The following is a 26,485-nucleotide window of genomic DNA, read 5'->3' as shown; positions in this document are numbered from 1 at the left end:
GATGGGCCAGACTTGTAGAGATTTCTTCATTTTTTGAAATTACTGACTGACTCCCTCTATTCGACTGGAGACAAGGGTGAGTTGCCTGTATGCCCAAATTGTATGCTTAAATGGAAAATAACACAGTAATAACACCGATGCCCCCTAGAGTATTCTAACTTTGACGGGAATCCCCACGGGGGACGGCAATGAATACTCTGAATATTATCGATTGCCTGGTTGTACAGACCCAGATACAATCAATCCCACAGACAATCGCCCAACGCCCGCATCAGGTGCAATGTGCAACACAAACCCCAGAAAAAGACGCACGCCATGCTTGATCGGTGAAATGCTATCGTACAAAATGGGATCCGATCAAAAGATGAGACGAACAGAAACAAAAAGTCATCACTTTGTACCGCTGCGCCGGCTCAGTCGGCGCCGCTTCCGCTGCGCGGATTGGATTGCGTCCTCCGTGAGAACATCGGAGGGTGGCTCGAAGTCTAGCTCTCCCATTTCGGGAACTGGACGGCCGAATGCGAGGATGGAGCGGTTGGGTTTGTGGGTGGTGGCCTTGGAAGCAGCGATAGCAGCCGCGCGCTGGGATGGCTTGGCGAAGAATGAAGTAAATGGTTTATCTGGCGGTGGTGCAAGCGGTTCAAATGGGATGGTAGTTTGGTGGAACTTCTTGTGCTTGGTGCCTTTACCAACCTCTTCCGTTGGTTGGCCAGAGCTTGGGTTCGATTTGGGTTGTTTGCCAGCGACAGTAGCCGACCGGGCCTCCTGGTGCAACTGCTGAGCAGCTAATGCATCCACGTCGTTGGGGTCAGGCGTGGTGTCAGTGACCGGGGAACCTTCAAGATCCTCAACCGGCTGAGACTGCTTCCGAGAGCGCAGGTCAGCGTCGGCTGGTTTGTCCTTGGCCACTTTGCGTCGACGCTCTTCGTCCTTCCAGAGCTGGAACTTGCGCACCAGCGCCACCACCTCCTGGATCACGAGGTCCCGCTTGGGCTCGAAGGCCTTCTTCTCGCTCTCATGCACACCTGTCAGGCCCATCACGCGCAGCCAGTCGTGGCTGCGAAGTTCCTCCAGAAGACGCTCCAATGTCTGCTGTTGGTGGTCTGAACGATCCCGCTCAATGTTGCGGAGCTGTTTCTCCTGGCGCTCGACTTTGCGGTGCGCGCGGAAGTATGTCTCTTCGCCCAGTGGATCCACGTCTGTTGCACCCTTCGGCTCGGGGAGTTTGATCACCTTGCAGTCGTGAAGGTTCTTCAGTGGATTGCCGAAAGGCATTGTGTCTGGTTCGTGGGGGAAAGGTAGTGGCTCGTCAAGGTCATCAATCAGTGTAATCGTCGTCGTAGCAGTTAAGAATTCTGTTCGATCATCAGCGGCTGTTCTCGTCCTGTAGCAGTCATACTTACCAGGCTGGGGTTCCTCCAGCCCAATCAGCACTTCGTAATTGGAGATGTATTGTGCCAGCTCGCTCTTGCATCGAGTATCCGTCGAACGCAGCGATCGCCTGCCACCATCCGATTGCTCGAGGTTCTCGCCGGGATCGCTCTTGCGGGACCGAGTCGACCGCGTCGCCGCCACCGAGTCTGTCTTGTCCACATCTGTGACGGATGTGTCACCGCTGTGACGGGCGCGAGCTGCGGCAGCCGACGAGTCAACGGTCTTGAGGGTCATGTTGGGCGAGAGAATGGTGTCCAATGGATCCGGAGACTCGCGCGCGCCCGGTTGCAAATCGACAGTATGAGCGTGCTTGACGATGCCATTATGGCCGTTGACACGGGGATCTGCCAGTTCTGCCGAAGAGGCAGGTGTGTGGGAGGCCGAGGACGAGGTAGAAGAGGAAGATGAGGCACGGTCACGGGCGGAGAGACGCGGGCGCGAGGGCTTCAAGGGCGGCGGCGGGTCGGTGGCGTCAAGATTCTCGAGCGTGGTAGTCGTGTCCAAACAGTCCGGCGAACTCCTGCGGCGTCGCGAGTGAGGATTCTTGGGCGCGTCGGAGTTCTTCAACGGCGGTGCCAGCCCGCCGTCGTTCTCGTCGGAGTGGTCGTGGTCGTCGGGCGCTCGCCCTGAGCCACGGAGAGAGGACCGCGACAGCAGGGCCATTGCTCAATGGGCGGAAGAATTAGTCCCCGGTCATGCTGGAACGCAGCGCAGAGAGAGGAAGGAATTAATTGGAGGCGGGTGAGGTGACTCGATCGGGCGCAGAGAAAGATCTGACTGATGGGGCAAGGGTGAGGATGGCGGAGATGGTGATGATTTAGCCTTGGCGAGACGAGGAATATCTGGACGCAGAGCGAGGGTGAATGAATAGCATGGATGAATAGCTCTCTTTCTCCAGATTGAGACTATTGTCTTCAGCGAGGTGTCCGGTTGCCAATTGTACCACGATCAACAACAGGAGGTGAAACCCTAAGCCAATCATCCACTTCACGATGCAAGAATACCACGGTCTGCCTACACCTGCCACCGGGTCTATCGTTCCTAGTGCAACCACTGTGTGTACAGGTTTCTATCCATGGCCAGTACAGAAATCATTTACGGCACCGGTTGAAACAATTTTCGACGAGGTCTATTCTTGATGCCTGTTGTATTTGACCATGCACTCACTCCTGTAGTTCTCCCTTCCACGATAGGGACGCAATAGACAATGTGCCATAGGTTCACTACAATGACAATACAGACAATAACTTCGATTATGATCTGGATCAATTGCTCAATTCCATGTTCTCCCACCGCCAGGCACGAAGTGTGGGGGAGAAGGGATCCTCGGCCGAGGAATACCCTAAACGGCAACGGTCGTGGACTCGTAGTAGCGTCGGACAACCATAGGTACTTAATGATGGAGATCATTCCGACCAGTCAACAACTATGTAATAATAGCCCCAAGCAGTCACTTCACCAACCCCGCATACAAACCGGCGTGGGGGCATTTCTGGTGTCTCCCACGCATACTGTGGGTGGACGTGGGGGTTGATCCAGAGTTTATTAGTTCTTTCACTTACTATTTATTCGTTCGATGCCCGCATGTTGATCTCCTCGTCTCCATCCTTCCGGACATCTCTTACATAAAATATGGCAGCCAACGGCAGCTCCAAGCACAATCCGCTCACCGGCGGCGTCTACGTGCCCACTGTGGCCTTCTTCCGTCCGGATGAGGAGATCGATCTGCCAACAACTGAGAAACACGCTGCCTACCTCGCCCGTACAGGTGTGGCCGGCCTGGTCACCCAGGGCAGCAATGGCGAAGCCGTACATCTGGACCGCGATGAGCGCAAGGCCATCACCGCCGCCACACGCCGCGCCGTGGATGCCGCTGGATATCCCTCCATGCCCGTGATTGCCGGCTGCGGCGCTTCATCTACTCGCGAGACGGTCCAACTCTGCCAGGATGCCGCGGCGTCGGGAGCCGACGCCGTCCTGGTGCTGCCACCCAGCTACTACAAGGCGCTGGTCAACACCGAAGCCATGTATGCGCACTTCCGCACCGTGGCCGACGCCTCGCCCGTGCCGGTCCTCATCTATAACTTCCCGGGCGCGTCGTCGGGACTGGACCTCAGCTCAGATGATATCCTAGCTCTGTCGCAACACCCCAATATCATCGGCTGCAAGCTCACCTGCGGCAACACGGGCAAGCTGGCTCGCGTTGCTGCAGCCGCCAAGCCAGAGTTCCTCACGTTCGGCGGCTCGGCCGATTTCACCCTGCAGACCCTCATCGCCGGCGGTGCGGGCATTATCGGCGGTGTCGCGAACGTGATTCCCCGGTCGAGTGTCCGGGTCATGGAGCTGTATCGCAGCGGCAAGGTCGAGGAAGCGCAACGCGCTCAGGCGGTGGTTGCCCGTGCGGACTGGGCGGCCATCCATGGGGGGTTTGTGGCGGTCAAGAGTGCGCTGCAATCATACCATGGCTATGGAGGACTGCCACGCCGGCCGTGTGTGCCTCCGTCGGAACAGGCCGCGGCGGCCATTCAGGAGGAGTTCCGTGAGGGGATGGAGATGGAGCGGTCGCTTGAGAAGTAACTTAGTAGATAATGCTATCATATCATCCCATTATCCGATTATCCGCCCAGTCCTTTAAGGTTGTTTGCTTTCCCCACGGTCGTATGTGGAGGTCGTAGTTAAAGGGCGGAAGGGTAAAATGGGGCCAGCACAGTTACAGGCAGGGGATGTAACCTCATGAAACGAAACCTCCGGGCCCGCTCAGGGCGTGTTCAGGGGTACGGGCCATAGATTAGGGCTCGGCGGTGGCTGTTTGGACGGTTACACTCGATCCGATCGGGAGAATAACAATCAAACACGACAGTAGTAAATTCCAGGTAACTAAACAGGAACTAGTTGGCTAGTTGATGGCATTCCAATCGATCCAACAGATCCGCCAGCCATAAATACATTCCCTTCCCCCCTGGCCCCTTCTTTCCCTCTCTCAACACCCTCGACCCTCCTCCACCATGAAGCTCGCCGTCCTCAGCGTGGCCGCGGCCATTGCGTCCGCCGTGGCTGTCCAGGTCAACCCACTTCCCGCCCCGCGCCACATTTCCTGGGGCTCGTCGGGCCCGGTCCGTGTCCAGGGCTTGGCCCTGCGCGCGCAGCACAACGGCCGGAACGCCCAAATCCTGACGAGTGCTTGGGATCGCGCATGGCAGGCCATCACCACCCTCCAGTGGGTGCCCGCGGCCACCGAGGCCCCGATCCAAGCGAATCACTTCGTTCCCTTCCCCGGCGAACCCACTATCACGCCCGTACCGTACAAACGTGCCGCTGCCGTCCCGCTCCATACCATTGACGTATTTGTCGCCGACGGCAATGCCGACCTGCAGCACGGCGTGGACGAGTCGTACACATTGGACGTGGGCGAGGGATCCAGCACCATCCAAATCAACGCGCAGACGGTCTGGGGTGCGCTGCACGCGTTCACCACCCTGCAGCAGATCATCATCTCCGACGGTCATGGCGGTTTGATCATTGAGCAGCCCGTCCGCATCGAGGACAAGCCGCTCTACCCTTATCGCGGTATCATGCTCGACTCGGGCCGTAACTTTATCACCGTCCCCAAGATCCTTGAGCAGATCGATGGAATGGCCCTGTCCAAGCTCAATGTCCTGCACTGGCACCTGGACGACTCCCAGTCGTGGCCGATGCAGATGAGCGTCTACCCACAGATGACCAGGGATGCCTACTCCGCGCGCGAGACCTACTCCCATGGTGACTTCCAGCGGGTGATTGCCTATGCTCGCGCTCGCGGTGTCCGGGTCATTCCCGAGGTGGACATGCCCGGCCATTCGGAGTCAGGATGGAAGCAGGTTGACCCGAACATTGTGGCATGCGCGAACTCGTGGTGGTCGAATGACGACTGGACGTACCACAGCGCCGTCGAGCCGAACCCGGGCCAGCTCGACATCATCTACCCCGGCACCTATGATGTCGTGCGCAACGTGTACCACGAGCTGTCGGGTATCTTCCCAGATAACTGGTTCCACGTCGGTGCGGACGAGCTCCAGACCGGTTGCTACAACTTCAGCAAGTACGTCACCGAGTGGTTCCACGAGGACCCCTCGCGCACCTACAATGACCTCGCCCAGTACTGGGTCGACAAGGCCGTCCCCATCTTCCACAAGGCCGCCCCGCCCTCGCGCCGCCTCATGATGTGGGAAGACATCGCCCTCGGCCCTGTGTCCGCGCACGACGTCCCCAAGAACATCGTCATGCAGAGCTGGAGCAACGGCGTAGCCAACATTGATAACCTGACTGCCCGCGGCTACGACGTCGTGGTCTCCTCCTCCGACTGGCTGTATCTGGACTGCGGTCACGGCGGCGCGGTGACCAACGACCCTCGCTACGACGTGCAGTCCAATCCCTCCGGTGATGTCACCTTCAACTACGGCGGCAACGGCGGATCTTGGTGTGCGCCGTACAAGACCTGGCAACGCATCTATGACTATGACTTTACCGCCAACCTCACTGAGGCGCAAGCCAAGCACGTCCTCGGCGGCGAAGCGCCCCTCTGGTCCGAACAAGTCGACGACGTAACCGTCTCCAGCGGGTTCTGGCCTCGCGCCTCTGCGCTCGGCGAGCTCCTATGGTCCGGAAATCGGGACCCGGCTACGGGCAAGAAGCGCACCACAGAGATGACCCAGCGCATCCTGAATTTCCGCGAGTATCTCGTGGCAAATGGTGTCATGGCTACCGCGCTCGTGCCTAAGTACTGTCTGCAGCATCCTCATGCTTGCGATCTGTACTATAACCAGGACGTTGTTGTCTAGGAGGCGACGGCATAGTGGATGGATAAGCTCGTGGTTGGGAGGATTGTGGGCTTTACCTTCATTATGTTTTCTGTGACTCTCTTTTCACTTCTCATTCTTGTTTTCATGTACATACTTTAGCCTTGACTTTGATACCCAATTCTATTGGTGATATTGACCTTCCTTAGTACGCGTGTGGTAGGAATGAGCACAGTGATCCATGGGCTTTCTTCTGGAGGATCCAATTAATAATCACAAGGTTCCTTCACGAAGGGATGGTGGAGCGATGGAATTTCTCAGTCGTTGTTAATCGACGTCCATCTGGCTACCCTCAGATAATAGCTGTACAACTGCCTCATTACCATACCGCACAGCCCAGAATAATAGTGTTCGGCCATCAGAGTCCTTCGAGACCACATCCACCTGCCCAGTCTCAATAAATAGCTGTACAACCGTCTCATTGCCATACAGCACGGCGAAGAATAATGGTGTTCGGCCGTCAGAGTCCTTTGAATCCACTTGTACCTGCCTAGTCCCAAGTAATAGCTGCACCACTAGCTCATGACCATATTTCGCAGCCCAGGATAATGGTGTTCGGCCCCCAGAGTCCTTTAGGTCCACGTCCACCTGCCCAGTCTTTTAATAGCTGCATCACCACCTTATGACCACATTCCGCGGCCCTGGATAATGGTGTTCGGCCATTAGAGTCCTTTAGGTCCACGTCCACCTGCCTAGTCCCAAGTAATAGCCGTACAACTGCCTCATGACCATTTGCCGCCGCTATGGATAATGGTGTCCGATCATGTTGATCCGTCACTCCAAGTTCAGCCCCTTCTTGTATTGATTTTCGAGCTGTGGATTCACTCCCTCGTTGGGCAGCCCATACAATTGCGGAATTCGACATTCGAGCGTTTTCTTGATAGAGGTATGGGTCTAGGAGACTGTAGAGTCGTCTGTAGGTTTGACATAATGAGTTGATATCTCGCTCTGTCTCTAGAAATGTCACTATTATTAGGAACAATTCCGAGGGTAGATGGTCAAAAATCATTCTCGGGACACCAATGGGTTTTTGTCTAGAGCGAGATGTCTTATACGAGTATTTCCCATTGAAGTAGTCTCATATATGGAGTATTATCGCAAACTTGATGGTTGCGCAGGAGATGGCGTACTCGGTGATACGGGAGCTTGGCGATTGGAGTAAGACCGGACGACGATGTAGGAATGCAGCAAGCGACCGGCGAACTTAGTGATTCAAGGCCTCGGTGGTTATGAGGGAGCTATTAATGGAGAGATGTAGAAGGAGAAAGGATCCCTGGCGGGAAAACAGAGGCTGATTTGAGGAATGGTGCTTTTTGAGCTTTCTGAGCTTTTTGGGCTTGGGTGGACAGCGAGGGCATTGGATCTCTGTGCGGCAGGGACATGAGCACGCACAGGGGAGGAGGCCAGTGATGTTTCGGTTCAGTTTCTTCGTGTTTCTCGTGGTTTTCGTGTTCCTCATGTTGCTCGTATTGGCATATTTACATCTCCGCTTTCCTTTGCCTTGCTTGCATTTCTACAGCCAATGACGATCACTTTCCAACCGTCGGTAGGCCTGTCAGCACTCCTGGATTGCAACCTTTCTTTAGAGCACGCTACATCGGGCGATGAAGTCATCATCATCAGCGAAAGCTTGTAAGGGGGCAGTAGGAGGATCAAAGTGCTGTTGCTAAGGAGCAATGAGATGCATCGGATAATCTATGTAAGGGTATTCTCAGTAAATTACAGGATCTTTTTCTAGTATAACTGATTTCGAAAATTGCTGCAGGCAGAATGTCACATGCCATGTCCACTATAATGCAAGATCGCGGATCTCGATCTTTGCTCAATCGAAACAACGTGGCACCCGAGCAGCTCCGGGGCACAGCATCTTCATTTGGGTGTGTGCTACAGTGCACTATGTATGAGACATTGCAGAAGTGTACTATTCCACAGAAAAAAGCAAATGCTGTTCTATTCTGAAGGAAGCCCGGTTCTCAATTCCACGTGTATCACAGGCTGATTCAGGATGCAGATAGAATGATCAACTCTTTCGATATTATTAAAGAGAGTGAAGGTCCTATTGTTACTTACAGGGAACATAGCTTATATTTTATGCTTATACTTCTCCTAGCTTAGCATCTTCCTTTTCCTTCCGTGGAGGTTGTCATCTCACATGTCTGACCTGGATACATGTGGGAAATTCTTATTCTTATTCTTACTTGTAGCATATGAAGCATGTGCGGCATGTGCGTGTTCTTTGCAGCAGGTGTATTTGCTATTGAATGCAACTGGGAGTGAAATGGTCTGGATTCCGGCTGGCCTGGGCCGGTTTTCTGAAACGAGGGCTTGGGAGTTGGCTTATGACATACTACTGAGTTCGGGTGGGATAACACCATGTCATGTGGTCAGATTGTTGAAGCGGAAGATGAGAGAATGTGCAGTGAGCAATCTTATAATCCGTCTGCAAAGGGCATGTCTGCATTCCTACTGCCTAGACCGTCTATTTTGCGAAGAAGTCAAAGATTGCCGACAGGAATGAACCGCTATTGAATCGCTTGTCGCCAGGGAAGACTTCGGTCTTCTGTGGAGTCAGGTCCAGATTAGGAAGAGATTTCTGGAACTTTACATGTTTCCTTCACATAAGCCTCGACAATAAAGGGAAATCGCGTATTGTAACGGCGAAATGGTTAGTTTTGTCAGTGTCAGGCTTGAATGAAGTGGATTTGTTATCGAAACAGGGATGCATTATTGAAATCCGTGTTCTTTTAGTCACTGCGTGATCTCAGAGCCGACCGCAACCCAAGTTGGTAGCTTTACTGTTACCAATACTATATCTCTGGTGTTGAGACGTTGATATATATCTCGGATAAGAACATCGAAAATGAGGAAGGGTACTAATACACAGAGAAAAAGATACTTTTTACCTTAATATTTCTCATATTACATCCCCGGGCTACGCTATGATATTACGATATATTTCCAAATGTCATCTATGCAACCACGTTAATAGCCTTCCGAAACGAGAAACTTCCACGGATCCAAGTCGCATCCAATCGATATCCAACGAATGCCCTATGCTCTGCCACGAGGCGCATCCTTCCACGCCGATTTTGCATGCAGTTGAACTTACAACTAGACATGCATAGCCCCTTATCGTTGTGGCTAGGGTGTCCTTGTAACGCCTACTTAGGTGGCCCCTACCTAAAAGTGTTTCTTGAATTTCCGATAGACGGAATATGATTGGATGGCGGAAAATATTCCTAGGTTAAATTAAAGTGATTTCCTTTGGCTGTAGTAAGGGAAATATAATTGTCTAATAAGAATGTTGGTAGCAATGCTGGGACTAAGTAGTGAGCCCGATTTCAACTCAAGTCTATTGTTCATCTCCATCCCCTGTATACACTAGTAGAATTGAGCCGTGGGGATGATCTCGCTCTAGATTCTTAGTATGTATAACTCTAATGCAAATCAATATGTACGTGATGGACGTAATAACATCTTAACCTTCACCGCGACCCAAACCTGCGCCACAGTCTAGAAACTCAAAAACTTAGACCCAGCCGATCACCTCGCGTCGATCGCCCGTCGCGCCCGTGGAATCACCGAGACGGGTAGTTCATAACCGACGGACATTTTATCTGCGACTATAGAACCTAAACATCCTTTTTTCTTTCCGGTCTATCCGGGTGATCACCGGCGCAGTACGATCGGGATTTCTCGCGACACGTCTACTGGACTCTGTTGGTGGGCAACGCAGACTTCGACAGACGAGGTCACGTCCACTGCCCTAGATCGACCGTGCCTTGACCTGAACCACAGCGAAGGATCAGTCGGGAATTATAGTGAGGTGTAGTGTTATGTCACCTTCAATCGTGCGCCATATGATACCATTACTTTTTCATACATATTAGACTTGCATGTGGAATATGGAATTATGTGAATATGTAACTGGCAAGCAGGAGATTGAACACGGCAGCAGTCAGAGCCACGCACTTGAGAGACGATCGCTGCACGTCGGGGATGGCGATGGCGCTTGTTTGAGTGGGTACAGGATGGGGATGTGGCTTCGCTACTGTGGATATGCACTATATGTACGTAGTAGACCTGTAAAGTCTCTTCTCTTTTGCCTTTTCTTTCTGCTGTTCGGGAGACTCGCACAATCTTGATTTGGTGGAGACGACCATTGTACCTGTACCACCAATTCAAGTGGATCACTAGTACTCCACTGTTATTCTCAGCCACACTTGCATCGCATAAGGATGGTCGTGGTCGGAAATAAAGAGGGAATCATGGAGGTAGCGGTGAACAAGCCCAAATCGACACATCCATAAAGGTAGAGTTTGAGGACTGTGCATCTCCCGCGATAGACCTGCCTGAACGAATGTACCACCGGGTTGGTTGTGTGTAGATCGGTGCGTTGGATCATCCATGTGTTATTGGAGGAGATGGCGGGAGCATGTTCCTGGTCTTGATCAACAGGGCCGATAGACAGGAGACAACACGCGCCTCGAGGTAGGATAGCACGCTATTGCCTTGGAACTGCCTTTGTGGTACTATGTACAGACCCGTTGGAATGACGAACGGAGGTTACACATTTTATACACAGTCATCAGATGACTCCTATTCTGGTTCTGATCCAGAGACACAACACATTGGAGAAAGTCTGAAACTGTGAGATCACCACGAGTCATGTCATGGGTGATTTGAAAAAGGAGCGCACAGACTCAACACAAGGGCGCTCAGATCGCAAATCCTATCTATTGGAGAGTATTGTCAGTGGCCGGATCTTTGCCAGAGTGATTGGACAGGAGGCAATTCTATGCTGATGCTGAGCCAGTGCAAAACAAAGGGGTCCCGACCGAATGGAATGTGGGAGAGGATCGGACCGCATGGCCCACCTCCTGGCGCAGTTGCAGGATGTGAGACAAGACGCAGGGGGCCATGTGATGATGGACGAGATCGTGTTCAACCACAAAGGGAAAAGGGAATAGGGGCCAGACGAGACCCCTTTTCCCTTTTTTGCACAGAGAGCACTACGTAATTCAGAATGAACCAAGTTCCACCACATTGCTATGGCCGGATTACTGATCGAAGTACCCACTATCCATACTATGACCTGTCAGATTAAATATCTCGGGACACGAATAGTTGACTCAACATTGCGGACTGTCCCCCAGTCATCCAGGCGCACCCGTGCACATCACTAGAGCCGCTAGATCCTCCTCCTAACCAGGCTCAAACTGGATCTGCGACCATAGCGCGTGCTGTTACCAGATCTAGCCTGGTGAAAGGAAGCTACGTCCTCTAGCGCAGAGCTGGCATAGGCGAGGTGCGTATGTTGATGATAAATGGCTCAATGTAGATGTGGTTAAAGAGTGACTTTGCGATTAATTAACCTCCGGGGCTGTCAAATAGGAATGATGCCCCTGATTAGCCGATACCATGAGCCATCCGCCAATAGTTAACGGATGAGCACAGGCAGGTCAGCCCCCATCCTGATACAGTCTAGACGCTTGATCGTCGGGACGAAATGCCAAGAGACTCCCCTACCCGTAAGGCTGTCTGACTGACTTGCGACAGAGACTAACTAACGAACTAACCTAATCCAATTCGAGAAAGAGCAAGCTGCTTATTCGTCCGTGCTGCTGGAAAACCCGACCGTCAGAGCGAAGCCACGTTTTTCCCAGGCCGCAAATCGTCTCCCACGCGGACACCAGGGTGGAAAGTTGGGGGCCATTTGGATTAATTTTTTTTGGGGGAGATCACTCTGAAACCTGAAACAGACGAGCAGACTATTTTGTGGGACCGACACGAAGCAAGCAAGCATGGATGGTGGGTGGACAAGTCTGGAGCAAAATTTGCTCCATGGATGAATGGCTTGCTGTTTTTAGCACGGCCACATGGACTACAGGGATCGACTGGGGGGCGTAGGGCTTAGGCTTGGTCATGAATCATGGGGAGCCCCGGGAGGGTTACCCATCGGGAGTTGAGTTGCACGATGGAATGTCCGGAAACAATTCCACGTGCATTAGTTAGCCAGTGCTACATTCATTCCAAGTTTATTATCACCTATGACTGTACATGAATGAGTATAGAGTGAAAAATAGGAGATCGAGGGTACCATGGTCGCGCAAACCATGGACCCGACGAACTCTTGCTTAATCGGGCATCGTGTTGTTATTCCCCTGGTAAGTACACGCAGCCCTAGGAAAACAATTCGGAGTCGCCGATCCTGCCAGTCCGGATGATGATGGAAAACGACATCCCAGGACCGTGGTGACGGCTAGCGCGGAGCGATCCTAGCCCTACCCTAATCATCCTGTTTTCCTGGGTGCAAATGGGGGCGCCTGGAGCCAACAGCGCGTTCCGGTACTGGGATTGGGCGGCGGACTCTCCCCGTCATCACACGGAACAGGCCATTGCGTGGCGCTGACTGGCGGGCGGCTAGTTTCAAGGCAACCACTGCAAGTAGTACTAGTAAAAAGGGAGTCTACCCTACAGGACTAAAAATCGACTAAAGCACCAGGGACAGCAAAATCATAATAAAAATACGAGAACCAAAATGATCTCATGCAGCGAGACGGGCATCCCCGAACAAGTCGGTGAATGCAGCCCGACTGCGCCTCCCGCCGGTCCAACCAGAGGCAGTGAAAGGCCCCCGGCTGCGCCGTGATTGGTCTCGATGCGGTGGGATGTGGCTTGGACGACTAGTGTGGCGCGGTTCGATTCGCCAGTGGGCTTGTCCTCACCGATACTATTGTAGTCCCCTGGTGGACTGACGCCATGCCGAAGCCACAAGATTCGGGGTGCCCGTCTGTTATCCACCTTGCTGTTTTACGCGCTGTACCTACTCCACTGGTTAGGAGTGAGTCCGGACCGAAAAAGGAATCCCCCTTTCCTGTCAGTGTTGGCATGTGGAAATACAATGCAATTCATACAATTCCGACCCGACCCTACTCCCGATGGATCGATCCTATGCGGCTCTGGGACAACGACAGAGAGAGCCAAAGGAATGATCGTCGACCCGCCTACCACCGAAATCGCCTAGACCGTGACCCCGAGCGAGGCCAGGATCCACCATGGCCGCACTGTTCGGAAGCGATGTAGCGGCCTCGATTGGGACGAGAGGTTCTGGGCCTCATTTCACCTCCCTGACGAATCATTTGCCTAACAAGGGTCTTGGTGGCTGATCCCCGGTCCGATGCTTTTTTCTTTTTTGGGTCCTCATAGGGTTTGACCCAGACGGACGGGTTTTTGGGGCGGCCATGTAACATTGTCAGATGGTGCGATCGTCGTTGGCCGGACCAGGAGGGAGAGAACTCGACAGGGGACCGGGGACCAATTGACCATCATCCTGGAAGACTGAATCTCGTAGGGCGACAGGGCAGGACGTCAGTGAACGGCACAACCCGCAGCCTGGACGCCTGACACGGATAATGATTGGCGTGTCAGCAACGAACTAGTTGGCCCTGTCCCTGTCGACGCACAGCCCCCAGGCGGGCGCGGACGGAATTATTTTTATTTTTAATTTTAATTATATTTTTTGTCATTCATGAACTATGCAGAACTAGACCGGAACTAACGCGGTAGGGCGGGCTATCATTGTTGAACAATGCTTCGTTCTAGGGTTATAATGCCCAGTCCCCCCTCCCTCAGGCTCCAAACTTGACAGGTGCCACAACGGACTCGATGAGTTGTTTGTGAAATACTGCTTTGTATGTCTACCGGAAAGACAGCGCGCTAAACTTCCCGTCAAGAGTGGCATGCCCACCCCGGCCCTCCGTTCCAACATGCTGGCTATGGAGTCTACAAGATCGCGCCCATCGCAGCAGTATTTCCCGCAGATGGCAATGGACCCTAACCTGGTCGATGTCTTCGCCCATCCCATCGAGAACCCTTATACTACCTCCTACTACGATACCCCGGCGATCTTCGCCGAGTCCGACCTCCACAAGATCTCCTCGATGCCCACGACTCCACCTGCCGCGCAACCCTCAGAACATTTCTCATCCGCCCCTTCCATCCCCAGCGCCTCCTCCTCCGCCATCGGCTCGCCATACTCCGGAACGGCCCAGGCCTTCCAGGATAACTGGGTGAACACCGGCTACGGCTTGGGCTTGCCCGCGGCCGTCATGAATGATCCCATGTCCAAAGAGTACATGGGCGGTGCTATCGATATGGACGGGTTCTATCAAGACAAATTCCCGGACAATTTTGTCGTTGGTAAGTGATGGTGGTGGACGGCCGGGTCGATCTATCTCTAACAAGTGAAATAGACCCTTCATTGATCCAGCCCGTGCAATCTGGATTTTCCGCGCCACTCATCTCCTACCCCGAACAGCCCAACTCGACGTACACGGTAGTCTCGACCAACTTCCTCCCTCACTCGCCGGCCGGGTCACCGGTCCCCTACGGCGAGAATGGAGATCAGCTCTCTCCGCCGTTAAACCCCGAGCCGCGGCCGGGAATGCTGTCGGCAAGCTCTCACTCCCAGCCCGTGTCGGTATATGATCGCCGGTCCTCCATCTCCTCCATCCGCTCCCGGCGCTCACAGCAGAGCCCGGCTCTGAGCAGCGTCGAGCCAGACGAAGAGACCAGGGAAAAAGGCCAATGCCCGCACCCGGAGTGCGGACGGGTCTTCAAAGACCTCAAGGCCCACATGCTCACACACCAGTCTGAACGGCCAGAAAAATGTCCGATTGTGACCTGCGAGTATCACGTCAAGGGCTTCGCCCGCAAATACGACAAGAACCGCCACACTCTGACCCACTACAAGGGCACAATGGTGTGTGGGTTCTGCCCGGGATCTGGCTCGTCCGCAGAGAAGAGCTTCAACCGGGCCGACGTCTTCAAGCGTCATTTGACCTCGGTGCACGGCGTGGAACAAACACCGCCCAACTGCCGCAAGCGCAGCCCCACCGCCGCCACCAAGAAGGGCATGAACTACGGCAGCGATGCGACGGGCAAATGCTCGACCTGTTCCGCCACGTTCAGCAATGCCCAGGACTTCTACGAGCATCTGGATGACTGTGTCCTGCGCGTGGTGCAACAAGAGGAACCGTCCGAGGCCATCAATCAGCAGCGACTGGCCGAGGTGGCTGCGGACGATGAGGTGAAGAAGACAATGGAGAAGCATCAGCTGGTTGACGCGGCAGGACCCGTCGACCACTCGGATGACAATTACGATCACGACGATGATGACTCTCACGACGCCTCGAACTGGCGAGCTGGCCGAGGCGGCCTCAAATCTAGTAAGGGTAACACCTCTGCTTCCTCGCGTCCTATTATCGGCAGCGGTAATGCCGTCTCCAAGCCATCATCATCCAATCCAAACAGCAGAGGCACGCGTGCCGTACCAACGCGCCGCCGCAACAACCGCGGCAATTACCCGCAGTCCTGGGGCTGCCCCCACAACAGCATGAAGACTAAGAAGCGCGTGCTCTGCGTCTTCGACGGTCAGCGCCGTCTATGGAAAGATGAGATGATGCTGAACAACGACTTCGAGGTGCGACTCCGTCTCCCCGGCGGCGCCGGTGACGGTACAAACCGCGACGCCTACGTCACGGACCTAGACATGGAGACTATGAAGCGCGCCGAGGGCGTCCTCAGCGCCACGGATAACGAGCGGGGCCCCTGGTTTGAGGGCCCCGAGGCCCATATGATGGGCCAGCCGGCGATGCTACTGCCGGATCTGGGCGCGCATGATGACGAAATCTCCATCCATGACTTGATGGGCTGATACCTTTTTGTTACTTTTATTGTGTCTTTTCTCTTTTCTTTTGGGTTTCTTTCCGTATAGCAGCGGCGTTCTGAGGAGCGGATTCTGACTACCTGAATACGGGATGATTGATGGATGATACCTTTTGATCTTGTTATTTACTATTAGCCATACACCAACCTGTATAATGAATCTCCTGCTGGCACGGGTGATCAATCGAGACTTTCGAGTTGTTCCTGTTTCTGTCGTGATGTAACTTCCTCCTTCCTCGGGGTTATACATTGAACATCGATCTGCCGCCGATCCCCGCCCTCATCTCACCTTTCGCATCTCCTCCACCATCAGCCATGCAATTGGGCCTGTCCGAGAACCTCTCTGCCCTGGTGGCCCGGCGCTTCATTGCAGCCAAAGAGGGTGGCCATCTGGTCTTCTCTTCCACCCATCTGTCCATAATCAATGCCGCAGGGATATCAGTATGTCTATCGATCTATCGATCGTTGAACCCAGCTGCCACCACACCTTGAGCTAACACGACCGGCCACCCCCCAGTACCAACTCCGCTATTGCCCAGCCCTTGCAAAGAAACCCATCAATTCAGCTGCAAAGCCTCCCGCAACCCCCAGCCCCAAAACCCCGAAACCGGACCCCTTCGCAGACCCATCCCCAGATCTGCTGGTAGCGCAGTTCCCGCCCTCTCACCCAACGCACGCGCTCGTGCTGAATAAGTTCCCTGTTATTCCGAACCATTTCATTCTCGCCACAAAAGAATGGCGGCCCCAGACCGATCTGCTGGAGAAAGACGACCTCGAGGCGACGTATGAATGTTTGCGGGCGTGGCCTGCCCACAACCACAACCCCGAGGGGAGGTTATTTGCCTTCTTCAACTCTGGAGATGAGAGCGGGGCTAGTCAGCCGCATCGACATCTGCAGTTCCTCCCCGTTGAGGCGATGCAACAACAGCCCGAGTGCGAGGGATGGAATCCTCTCATTGACCAGTTCTCTTCTTCTTCTCCTTCTCAATCGCACTCCAACAATTCCGCCCCGTTAACACTCCATCAATTCCCAATTGCGGCTTACGCTCTACCTCTTCCGTCGAATCCGTCGCCAGATACCCTCTTCTCTATTTATCAGACATTATACCGCGCAGCCGTGGCCGCGACACAAGGGAGGGACGCACACCAAGGTCCTACCACACCACCTCCTACGACGGGATCGTCGATGATTAGCTACAATCTGGCCTTGACGCTCTCAACAATGATGATCTGTCCCCGGCGACATGAGACTGCTACCGTACCCATTGACTTGGATGCGGCGGCCGATATTCTTGACTCTGGTGTTGTTTCTCTGAACGGGACGATTCTGGCGGGCACGCTTATGGTTAAAGCTGAGAGTGAGTGGGATGCTTTGAGGGCGAACCCGGAGTATCTGACGAAGGCGCTGGAGAGAATTGGGTTTCCCAGGGCTGATCCGAGGGGCCTGTCTTATTTGTGATTATGACAAGGTGCTTGGCTAGGGGAGCAGAGCATAACTATAAACAGATAAAGCAAACTACATATGCATTGCCAATGGCTTTGAACGAAACAATGATGTGCATGGCGTCAAATAGCTCCAACACCAGTCTAAAACATATAAATGATCGAAGAAAAACGGACACAAATGGCAAAGCGCCAAAACACCACAGTAAACTGATACAACAGAACATATCAGACCAGCTGAAAGTTTTTCCAAGCGAAATGCACAGCAGGTATCGGGAAAAGGCAAGAAAAGAGACAAGACAAGACACCTTCCCACAAGCCACGCATCGGAGAAACATCCAGTGGGAAGATCACATCTGGATATTGTTAATCTCACACCACTTTTTCTTACAAGTCGCATTCCCAAAATGATACGATCCTCCATGGCTCCAGATATGCTGCGCGACTTTTTTCCACGACACCTTGGGCAGGATCTCTGCGTCCTTGCGCGGCGGGCCTCGAGAAGAAGAAAACCCATTGAATTCCGAGAAGCAGGCGTTGACTGCTTCAATGAGAAGCTTGAGCTAGCCCACCATGTCAGTCAGCCACTATAAGTGATCATACAAAAGCAGGACAGGGCGGGTTGGTAAACTCACATCCTCCTCGTGCCACTTCGGCTTCCTCACCCGCTGCTCTTTCGCTTTAGTGAGAGTGCGAAACCTGCCCCGAAGCGTCGACTCTGCTTCCCTGAACCCTCCAAGGCGCTTGATGTCCTTGTATGATAGTCCGCGCCGCTTCCAGTCAATCAAGAAGGCGTTGCGCGAGTCGGTGTAGTGCATGTCGACTGTGATTCCTGCTGCATCTTGACATGCCTGTGAAGAGGACGAGTGGATCTCCTCTGTTGACGAGGGAGTTTGTGTGCGCTGTTGTACTTTTTGGTCAAAGGTGTGAGCGTTACAGTTGTCGACGAATATCGACTCGGTGTTTGGGGGGTTGTGGTTGTTGTAAGGCTGCAGGTCCCATCCGTGACTGAAGGGCTTGGGCGCAACAATTGAGCGGTGGCTGTTATCGCTGGTTTTCGGCGGAGATGGGGACATGGAGGAGACGGGATACTGTTGTAGGGCGTGCACCTCGTGTGCACGAGTGACAACGGGCCTAGCCACGAGCTGCTCGCTAGTGGTGCTGATATTCGGAGCGTACCAGCCATCGCTGTAATATCCAGCATTTGCCAGCCCTAGATCTTCGGTTGAAGAGTCTGGGAGAGAGCAGGAGCGCCACGTCTCGTCACTGCTTGCCATTGTCCATGGAAGCCAGCTGGGACTGTCACTGTCGGCTGTAGAGCATGTCGAGCCAAAGCTCTTCTGGATTTCATCGTCTGCCAAAGGCTGGAACCAGGCACCATTGGGGATGGCGGGTATGTCTTGTGGCATGTCCACAAAATCAAATGTTGACGAAAGTGATGGGGTCTCCTCGATCTTGGCGAGGAAAGAAAAATCGTTTGGTGTTTGGTAGATGGGGGTTGGTTGTACTAGAGGGCAGGTGGTGCTTGCTGCCGTGGTGTTAAAGAGGTGGCCGTTATGCTCCTGAGATTCATAGATGTATTTGGCTTGAGGATAAGCCTTTATGTCTGGCTCGGACATCATAGAAGAGTTCGGAGTCTGCAAGGTTGGCTGATGGTGAAGAGCCAGATTTTCTGGAATACATGAAAGGTCCCTTCTCATTGGGAGAGAATATGGCCGTCCTTGAGACATTTTTGCCATGGTGTTGTTTCGAGGATAAAGATATCTTCGTGGTAGATGTTGTTGCTGCCGTCGATGCAGTGCAGTGTCTGAGTAGTGGTGGTATATCGGAGAAAATGAAGAAGCTCTACCGCTCAAATTCGTCCACTGGTCTATAGAAGAGTAGATAAACCCGGGGGCCTTGGCGGGGATTTCTTTCTGCCATGGATTTGGGGCCCCAGAGCAGCTTCCGACCAGCACGTCAACCATGGTCCGGATCAGAAAGAAGAACCTCACCGCAATTACTTGCAGATTGGTTGTTGTACGGCGGGTTGTCGCTGCGTGTAGACTACCGTCTGTACAGATGGTTGCGGAGGGACACCTGCAGGCCTGACCGTCATAAAAGGCGTTAGTGCCTCATTTTATATGGAGAGGTTTCACCTGCGACATCGAGGCAGGTTGCTTTAGGCACTTACTTTCTCTGGATTCCGCCTCTTGTTATGAACAAAGAGTGGTTCGTCTTCAAATGCCGCAATAGAGGGTACAAGCAACCCTGGCGCGAGCAGCGATGTCCAACTTCCCTCCCAAAGTGGCTCCCAAAGTGGCGGGGTGAATATCCGAAGTGTCAGTCGAGCCCTTAGATGCAATGCGGTCTCAGCCCTGTCGGGGAGTTTATTGACTAGCGGATGAATCAACTTTGAGTCGTTCTTCTGTGTTTTCTCGATCTAGTTCCCCCAGACTGTCACTGCCAAACGGGACGAGATTGTTTGAGAGACAATATGGAGAGAGATGAATTGGATGCACTGGATAGACAAAGATAAGATGTCGGTTTGCGGATTATATGGCTTGCTCAACACCCTGGATTATCTTCATCTTCTTGTCTGGTCCAGGGTGCTATCATTTCATCTCCTCCAGTCGGCCCGGCTATTGCCTTCCTTCCAGGCCCGTGCCTCTCTGAGCCCGATGAGAAAGCTCTCTATGATGTCTCAAGGGGTGAAGGCGAGAAGGAAGAAGACCATAGACATGGACATGGGTATTTCCGAAATGACGCTCAGTCCTGGCCAGGCCAGAAATCAGGAGAAATCCACTTGCCGTCGTTCGTTTCAGACCTTTCTCTAGATTTATTGTATCCGGCGATGTCTTATCGTGTCCTCGATCTGGGCTGGGGACTGGGGCGGGAAAAGTGGATGGAGGGTGTTGAGTGAAACAGCATCGGAGACAGAGACGGACAGGACCAAGTCCCAGTTCTTCAACGCCTTCGATGAAGAGAGTCTAATTAGGCCAGCCGATTCATTTCTGATGTGTAGCTTCTTTCTTGCTTTGCTTTTCTCTGTCTATTACTCATGGATTTGCACAGGGATTTCTAGAAAAGAGAACAATAATACTTGTTCACTTCCGTCTCTACACTGCCGAATACGTCCTAACAATTACCCCAAGAATAGCAACATCCCTAACCAAGCCATAATATACACGGCTACAAAGACCGCAGTTCAGTTCAGAAGCAGTAATATCTTGACGAACAGTCTAGAGTAGAGCTGTCTCCCTCTAGTGGCAGTGACCAGCCAGGTTGACAATGTTCCATCCTGGACGGTTAGCCACATAGGGCTGGTTCTTCCGGCCTCCCCAACGCCATCCGCGCCAATCATGTACACCCAGACCAATTAAACCTGGGTGCAAAAGCAAATTTCGCCAGGAAGCCGCTGTCCCGCTAGCAGCTTTTGGACATGGAGGGTTTTTTGTTTGACGGGAGGTGACCCGTCATCTGGGGATGGCAGTGCCATCCTTTTTCTTTCCACAAGCTTTTCATAGAGCGCTGATTTGATAGATAGCTTCTACCTACAAGTGTACGTGGGAGACAGTTCTTATATAAATACGGTGCAGACAGGCCAAAATGATACATGTCCACCTCTCATACTTGCAAGCAAATACCGGTCTCACTATGTCTGTAAACTATAGGACTCCACAATCAACCAGCACAACCAGGTCGGCCAAAACCATCAAGAAAGAACACAACCCGCCCTTCCCCCGACACAGCTGCCGATCCTGGGCCCGGAATCCAAGGCCCCAACAAGCAGACCCGTTTCAAAGAAGCTTCTCTCCCTTAGGAGGGATGGCACGGGTGGCGTTGAAACTGGCTTTTGCCTTTGCAACAATTTATCCTGGGCTAGGGAGAAATCACCGGCCTGACATCCACCGTCCATCCGGAAGAGAAGCCGGGCCAACAAGAAACCTGTGCGTTGTCGATCCCCCGCCGTCTATTGTCTTACGCCCTGTCCTATCCGCTGCAATGTTTCCGCATTGTGTATGCATGCAATATATATTACTGTGCTGCATGTTAAAGAAGTAGATAAGTGTGCAACCCTTACGGAAGTTGAGGGCTGATAGATGGGGATCTAGATAGCGAGATAATAGGTAGATCGGCTGCATATGCAGGTCGTTCTTGGTTTATTTTATTCCTCTACTACTTTTCCGTTGCCTCTGATTGTGTCTTAGCTATTTCTAGGTTCGGGTTTTATCTGAAACTTTAAGCCCCGGGGAACCGGGGATGCCAACGGTAGGGTTGTTGTAAACAGGCGAAACGATAAAGGGAATGAAGTCCAGAAGAATAGGCCGGAGGCTGGGGAGAAGCGTTTGAGATTGTGAAGTGAGAGATTACGTTCCATCCTCGTGCGAGGTTGGAGGTTTGGATATAGATTTAGGGCATGAGTGGAATGATTCTGGACCATGGGCAGACAGACCAATTCTCCCTCAAAGCCTCACCGAAGTCAAAGAAGTCTTTACTCCCACCGCCTATTCCAAGGATAATAATTTATTCTGACAGTGAAAATGTCCACCTACTCTACCCATCAACACTAACGCTAGCTTGGGATCCAATCTTTGAAGCCATCCGTCGAAGAATCTACCCTCAAGCAAAAAGCAAATCAAAACAACCCTTTCTCCCCAGACACAGCACAGCCTCGAAAATATAATTACCGAGCCCAGAAGCAACGCTCGTTCTAAAATTATGGCTCGCTGCAGATCCAACAACCCACAACGGCTGCGGGATCATGTCGGTATGCGTGCCGCGCGGGTTGCAGAGCCAATAGCTCCCCAGCCCGAAGCTCTCTTTGTCTCTCATATTCAGACCTCCACCGGAGGTCTCGGGCGGAGTGGATGCGATATCCAGCCCCCATATCTCAAGCGTCTATGATACATGCCCTTCAACCATATAGTTAACCGGCGTGGATTAGTCAATGCTAACCATTCCCGGTAGAAGAAGTCGACGCTTGAGATCTGCAACATCTCCCCCTTCTCCGGCCAGATGCATCTCCAGTAGCCAAAAAGTCAAAAAGTCGGTCAGCGAGAAGAGCTATAACCAATTAGAATACTTCTCTTGGGACAGGACAACAAGACTAACCCGTGGCAAGCGTCAACGTAAAGGCATATAATATAACCGGAGAAGTCATGAAAGCGTACGCGAGCGAGAAGTGACTCGCGAAGGAAACTAGACTAGCAAGAAACGCAGCGAGCAAGATCCGCGTTCCAATCGAAAGTCCGAGGAGTAGTCGCTGCTGGTGGCGGTCTGTTAGAACGAGAAAGGCGGCGAAAAGACACATACACAGACTGGCAACGGTGAAGAAATATTCGTAAACAAAAGCCAGCACTTTCATGTACATCCGCAGCAGTTGCTCGTTGTCAATACGACTACTATCGCCCTTGACTGTCGGTGTAATGCCCATGCTAGAGAAAAGTGCCGCGGTCACGTTGCCCATCAGGTCGTTGATCAAGTCCTCCGAATAAAGGAAATTGGGGCGCAACTCCGGTTCACGACACAGGGGATTCTGGGCGAGTTCATCCAGCAGACTTGATATGGCGGCCCATTCCTGTGTCGCACCGCGACTGAAGGGGATCTCCATGTCCGCAATTGTGCTCCGGATGAGCCCGACAGCCTTGTTGGTGTCTGGACGCGGCTCCTCGCATGCGAATTGAATAGTTTCCCCAAGATACTTCAGTTTCAGCGTGACGTCCAAGGTTAAAGCCAAGATCTGGGATCCCTCAAGAAGAAGAATGAGAGCCACATGGAACGGGAAATGCAGTTGAGCCCATGCATGCTGAGCCCTTTTCCTCATCCTGCCTCGAGCAGACAAATCGAAATACGCCTGCCACAGCAGATACTGCTTTTCTTAGTAATGGTCAAAAATCAGCAGGGCTGGATACTCACCACATTGGTAGTCACCCCTAGGATATGAACAAACGACCACTTGGTCCACCCGCCGGGCCGCACGGTCTTGTTGACAATACGAGTGACCGAGATGACCCCTTCACCGATAATAATCAGCGTGAGAAGGCCCATCCGCACGTTCAGATGTGTGTCTTGAAACCCGATCCCCGGGGATATACAAGAAACGCCCATGACAGCCCACATCTCGACGCCAAACAGAACAAACCAGACGGTCCAGATCCGGGTATGGAATAAATGGGCATTGCTAAACATAAAGTACATCTGTAACAGTGTCAGCGTTTTCTGTTTCCAGTCTTTTCAATAAGAACCATACCCCAAGGTAAAGGAGGCTCGTTGTCCAAAGTATAGCCGCAGTGACCGCAATCCCTTTTGCGGCAGGTTTAAGCCGATGATACAAAAACCCAACATTGATGGCATATTGAATAGCTAGCAGCATCCGACTGCCTGCAAGGATCAAGCTCAGGGATTGAAAAACCCAGATATTCTCTGAGTGAATCCGTGTCGTAAAACGAGTTCCGGCTGACGCGAAACCGACCATTGCCCCCAGTTGTATGGCCTTACAAATCCGCTCGAAGATGGAGTCTCGGGCAAATCGGATGTCAAACAGGGTGACTTGCAACCAGGTAAACCATATGACGCCGAGAAAACCGACATATTCGCCTAGGACTGCGGGCCATTAGAGGCCACTTAACAAAGGATTGGACCGGAAAACACAGACCCTTGACATTGTTGATCTCATGTGTATCGGTGAAGGTGGATAAGTTGGCCACAAAGAACAGATCAAAGAAGAGCTCGATGGGCGTTGAATCCGGACGGCGGTATAGTTGGGGAGGGTCTTCATCGTTGTCGATAGGGCTCGCGATCCAGGGCAATGCGATATGTTGTCTACAAGTCTCTTGTTTAGGTAAATAAACTTGGAGTCCATGGAAGAGAGACTTACAGCAGAGCATCGTCGTCATCATCGTCAAATGCAGGCTTACAAGGCTTAGAACGGAATATGGACAAGAAGCGTGAAGGAGGCATCAGGAATATTAGACAAAAAGACTAGCACCAGGGTATCAAAAGAACAACGACTCCACGTAGATCCAGAAGTATTAGAGAGAGAGAGAGAGAGAGAGAGAGAGAGAGAGAGAGAGCGCAGCGTGGGAGGAAAGAGCCCACGTCGACGAGGAAGTAGCGAGGCAGATGGACTTCTTCAAACTTCTTCATCGCTAGAACCAGACGAAGCCACCGGCGCACCGATACTCTCCAAGCCACGCGGTTGCTCCAGCGCACGCGCTGAGGCATCTCCATCAGCACTGGCGTCAATCCCGGCCTCTTTCTTGAGTCGTTCATAATTTTCCCCCGCTTCCTGAATCAGTGCCTGAATCTCCACCTCGCGCATAGAAACCTCTTCCTTTTCCTTCCTCAAATCTTCCATACGACTTATCATTTGCGTTTTGGATGTTTCCATACCAGCCAGGGAGGTTCGTAGTCGCTCTAGACTGTGGGCCAACTTGGGAAGAGAAGTCATCTTGGGAGGCGTCCGGGGCCGATCGAGACGGTCTGCACGGCCATTGCCCATCGCCTTCTTGGTCTGAGTAGCTTCATAGGCGGCCTTCTCCTCGATATCCGAATCTTCTTCGTCCGATACACCCTCGGCGTCATCAATAAGCTCACGCATGGCTGCACGCTGTTTCCGCTGTTGCTCGCGCTCTGCTTTTTTGCCCAGTGAGATTTTGCCGTCTTCAACATACTCCTCAAACCCCTCGGCAAAGTCTTCGTCGTCTCTGACTAGTCTCGTGTCTTTGACCTTCTCCCCTCGTGCCGCCACATCCCAGTCGTCATGATGGGCAACGCCGTCTTCATCGTCAAGCGCAATGTAATCCTCCTCCTGGGCACCATGTTCCATAGCCAGCCGGGCCCGGCGCGCTTTCTTCTCTCTGATCTCAGCTTCACTGGGGATCGCCGACGGTCCGGAGACGGTCATGACCTCGCCGAATTTGGCCGCCACATCCACCGCTCGATCTTTTTCGTCGTCCGTGCTCGTCTTCGGTGTCGAGGGTGTAGAGTCTCGCAATTCCTTCAGATAGTCACTGCTGTAGCTCGGCCGATCTTTGTCCTGGCTCACTCGCGTGGACAGTCGTTCTGACGAGCCTGTCCGCTGAAAAGCACTTCTTTCCATCGCCTTCCGGCCTAGACCATGTCGTTTGGGGATGACCACTTCGCTTTCTTGGTCACCACCATCATTCATCGACGTCTCCCCCGGTCCGAACGAGAGCCGCAGTTTGGATTTCTGCTTCGGTTTCGAGCTTGCTGGCCGCTTGACGACTGGTTCATTGTCTGCAACGGTCAGATAGGATCATGAGCTAGGAAGAGTAGACCAACCTTGTGTAGTGTCCTCATCCTCATTTTCATCCCCGCCAATCTTGCGCGGCTTTCGACGATTGGAAAACGAACTCATGTTGTCTACGATGTAAGAAAGAAGAAGAGAAAGTCGAGTGGCAGCTCTTATCGCGTATCGGGGGAACATCGTTAGTCCGGCCCAGCTTGCACCAACTCAAACTGCGCTTCTCTTTCCCTCTCGCCCATCAACCACCAACACATCCGCCAATATGCCTCAAGCTCAGCCAGAATTGAAGAAGGTGAGCCATTGATTTTGCGGCAAAGAATTTGGCTAACCATTTGCGCCCAAATAGTACATGGAGAAGCGGGTCTTCTGCGAACTGAACGGCAACCGCAAAGTCATTGGCGTCCTCCGAGGCTACGATGTACGTTCCACAACCCTCACAAACGCGACCGAGCTGCGATTTAGAACTGTCTGGCATGATTCCATGCTGTTCGACCTGAATCACACGAGGAGCGGAGGCAGCGCGTGGCCCTGAAGTGCGGGAACATAAACTGATCATTTCTTCGCGCAGGTCTTCATGAACATCGTCCTAGACGAAGCCTTCGAGGAGAAGGCAGGCGGCGAGAAAGTGGCCATTGGCATGGTGGTACGTATTTTTTCTCCTATATTGCGATGCGCACTGGAGTTGAACACTAATGCGTCGATTAGGTGATCCGCGGTAACTCGGTCGTGATGCTCGAGGCCCTCGAACGGATATCCGATAAATGAGAACCAGGCCATGATCTACGACGTGTCT

The 26,485-nt window shown here is 52.8% G+C and overlaps 10 protein-coding genes across 10 annotated transcripts; 6 read left to right on the top strand and 4 right to left on the bottom strand.

The window, feature by feature from the left end:
• Nucleotides 1–390: 390 nt before the first annotated feature.
• N7474_003778 (acetyltransferase SAS4-like domain-containing protein) lies at nucleotides 391–2,097 on the bottom strand (the record flags this gene model as incomplete). The annotated part of the gene is made up of 1 exon (XM_057195193.1): nucleotides 391–2,097. The coding sequence occupies one exon, from the start codon at nucleotides 2,095–2,097 to the stop codon at nucleotides 391–393; it is 1,707 nt and encodes a 568-aa protein (XP_057052589.1).
• Nucleotides 2,098–3,066: 969 nt separating this feature from the next.
• Nucleotides 3,067–4,011, top strand: N7474_003777 (dihydrodipicolinate synthase family protein; the record flags this gene model as incomplete). Its single annotated transcript, XM_057195192.1, has 1 exon — nucleotides 3,067–4,011. The coding sequence occupies one exon, from the start codon at nucleotides 3,067–3,069 to the stop codon at nucleotides 4,009–4,011; it is 945 nt and encodes a 314-aa protein (XP_057052588.1).
• Nucleotides 4,012–4,439: 428 nt separating this feature from the next.
• On the top strand, nucleotides 4,440–6,251 carry N7474_003776 (beta-N-acetylhexosaminidase; the record flags this gene model as incomplete). The annotated part of the gene is made up of 1 exon (XM_057195191.1): nucleotides 4,440–6,251. One exon carries the CDS (start codon nucleotides 4,440–4,442, stop codon nucleotides 6,249–6,251), a length of 1,812 nt encoding a protein of 603 aa, XP_057052587.1.
• A 254-nt stretch (nucleotides 6,252–6,505) lies between these two features.
• On the top strand, nucleotides 6,506–6,795 carry N7474_003775 (uncharacterized protein; the record flags this gene model as incomplete). Its single annotated transcript, XM_057195190.1, has 2 exons — nucleotides 6,506–6,545; nucleotides 6,566–6,795. 2 exons carry the CDS (start codon nucleotides 6,506–6,508, stop codon nucleotides 6,793–6,795), a joined length of 270 nt encoding a protein of 89 aa, XP_057052586.1.
• Nucleotides 6,796–13,984: 7,189 nt separating this feature from the next.
• zfpA (uncharacterized protein) lies at nucleotides 13,985–15,987 on the top strand (the record flags this gene model as incomplete). Its single annotated transcript, XM_057195189.1, has 2 exons — nucleotides 13,985–14,471; nucleotides 14,525–15,987. Coding segments are annotated over 2 exons (1,950 nt in total), but the record flags the coding sequence as incomplete, so codon positions are not given.
• Nucleotides 15,988–16,313: 326 nt separating this feature from the next.
• On the top strand, nucleotides 16,314–17,457 carry N7474_003773 (uncharacterized protein; the record flags this gene model as incomplete). The annotated part of the gene is made up of 2 exons (XM_057195188.1): nucleotides 16,314–16,439; nucleotides 16,516–17,457. The coding sequence occupies 2 exons, from the start codon at nucleotides 16,314–16,316 to the stop codon at nucleotides 17,455–17,457; spliced, it is 1,068 nt and encodes a 355-aa protein (XP_057052584.1).
• A 334-nt stretch (nucleotides 17,458–17,791) lies between these two features.
• Nucleotides 17,792–19,060, bottom strand: N7474_003772 (uncharacterized protein; the record flags this gene model as incomplete). Its single annotated transcript, XM_057195187.1, has 2 exons — nucleotides 17,792–18,004; nucleotides 18,077–19,060. The coding sequence occupies 2 exons, from the start codon at nucleotides 19,058–19,060 to the stop codon at nucleotides 17,792–17,794; spliced, it is 1,197 nt and encodes a 398-aa protein (XP_057052583.1).
• A 3,470-nt stretch (nucleotides 19,061–22,530) lies between these two features.
• N7474_003771 (uncharacterized protein) lies at nucleotides 22,531–24,383 on the bottom strand (the record flags this gene model as incomplete). Its single annotated transcript, XM_057195186.1, has 5 exons — nucleotides 22,531–23,292; nucleotides 23,340–23,621; nucleotides 23,674–24,026; nucleotides 24,079–24,245; nucleotides 24,301–24,383. 5 exons carry the CDS (start codon nucleotides 24,381–24,383, stop codon nucleotides 22,531–22,533), a joined length of 1,647 nt encoding a protein of 548 aa, XP_057052582.1.
• A 172-nt stretch (nucleotides 24,384–24,555) lies between these two features.
• On the bottom strand, nucleotides 24,556–25,803 carry N7474_003770 (uncharacterized protein; the record flags this gene model as incomplete). The annotated part of the gene is made up of 2 exons (XM_057195185.1): nucleotides 24,556–25,682; nucleotides 25,728–25,803. 2 exons carry the CDS (start codon nucleotides 25,801–25,803, stop codon nucleotides 24,556–24,558), a joined length of 1,203 nt encoding a protein of 400 aa, XP_057052581.1.
• A 151-nt stretch (nucleotides 25,804–25,954) lies between these two features.
• On the top strand, nucleotides 25,955–26,457 carry N7474_003769 (putative small nuclear ribonucleoprotein SmG; the record flags this gene model as incomplete). The annotated part of the gene is made up of 4 exons (XM_057195184.1): nucleotides 25,955–25,984; nucleotides 26,039–26,110; nucleotides 26,261–26,335; nucleotides 26,398–26,457. The coding sequence occupies 4 exons, from the start codon at nucleotides 25,955–25,957 to the stop codon at nucleotides 26,455–26,457; spliced, it is 237 nt and encodes a 78-aa protein (XP_057052580.1).
• Between the last annotated feature and the right edge of the window lie 28 nt (nucleotides 26,458–26,485).

This window comes from Penicillium riverlandense (genome assembly GCF_028828495.1).
Source record: "Penicillium riverlandense strain IBT 135883 chromosome Unknown utg000003l_segment0_segment0, whole genome shotgun sequence".
Taxonomy (NCBI): domain Eukaryota; kingdom Fungi; phylum Ascomycota; class Eurotiomycetes; order Eurotiales; family Aspergillaceae; genus Penicillium; species Penicillium riverlandense.
Note: the sequence above shows the minus strand (reverse complement) of the source record. Positions and strands in the feature narration are given on the sequence as shown.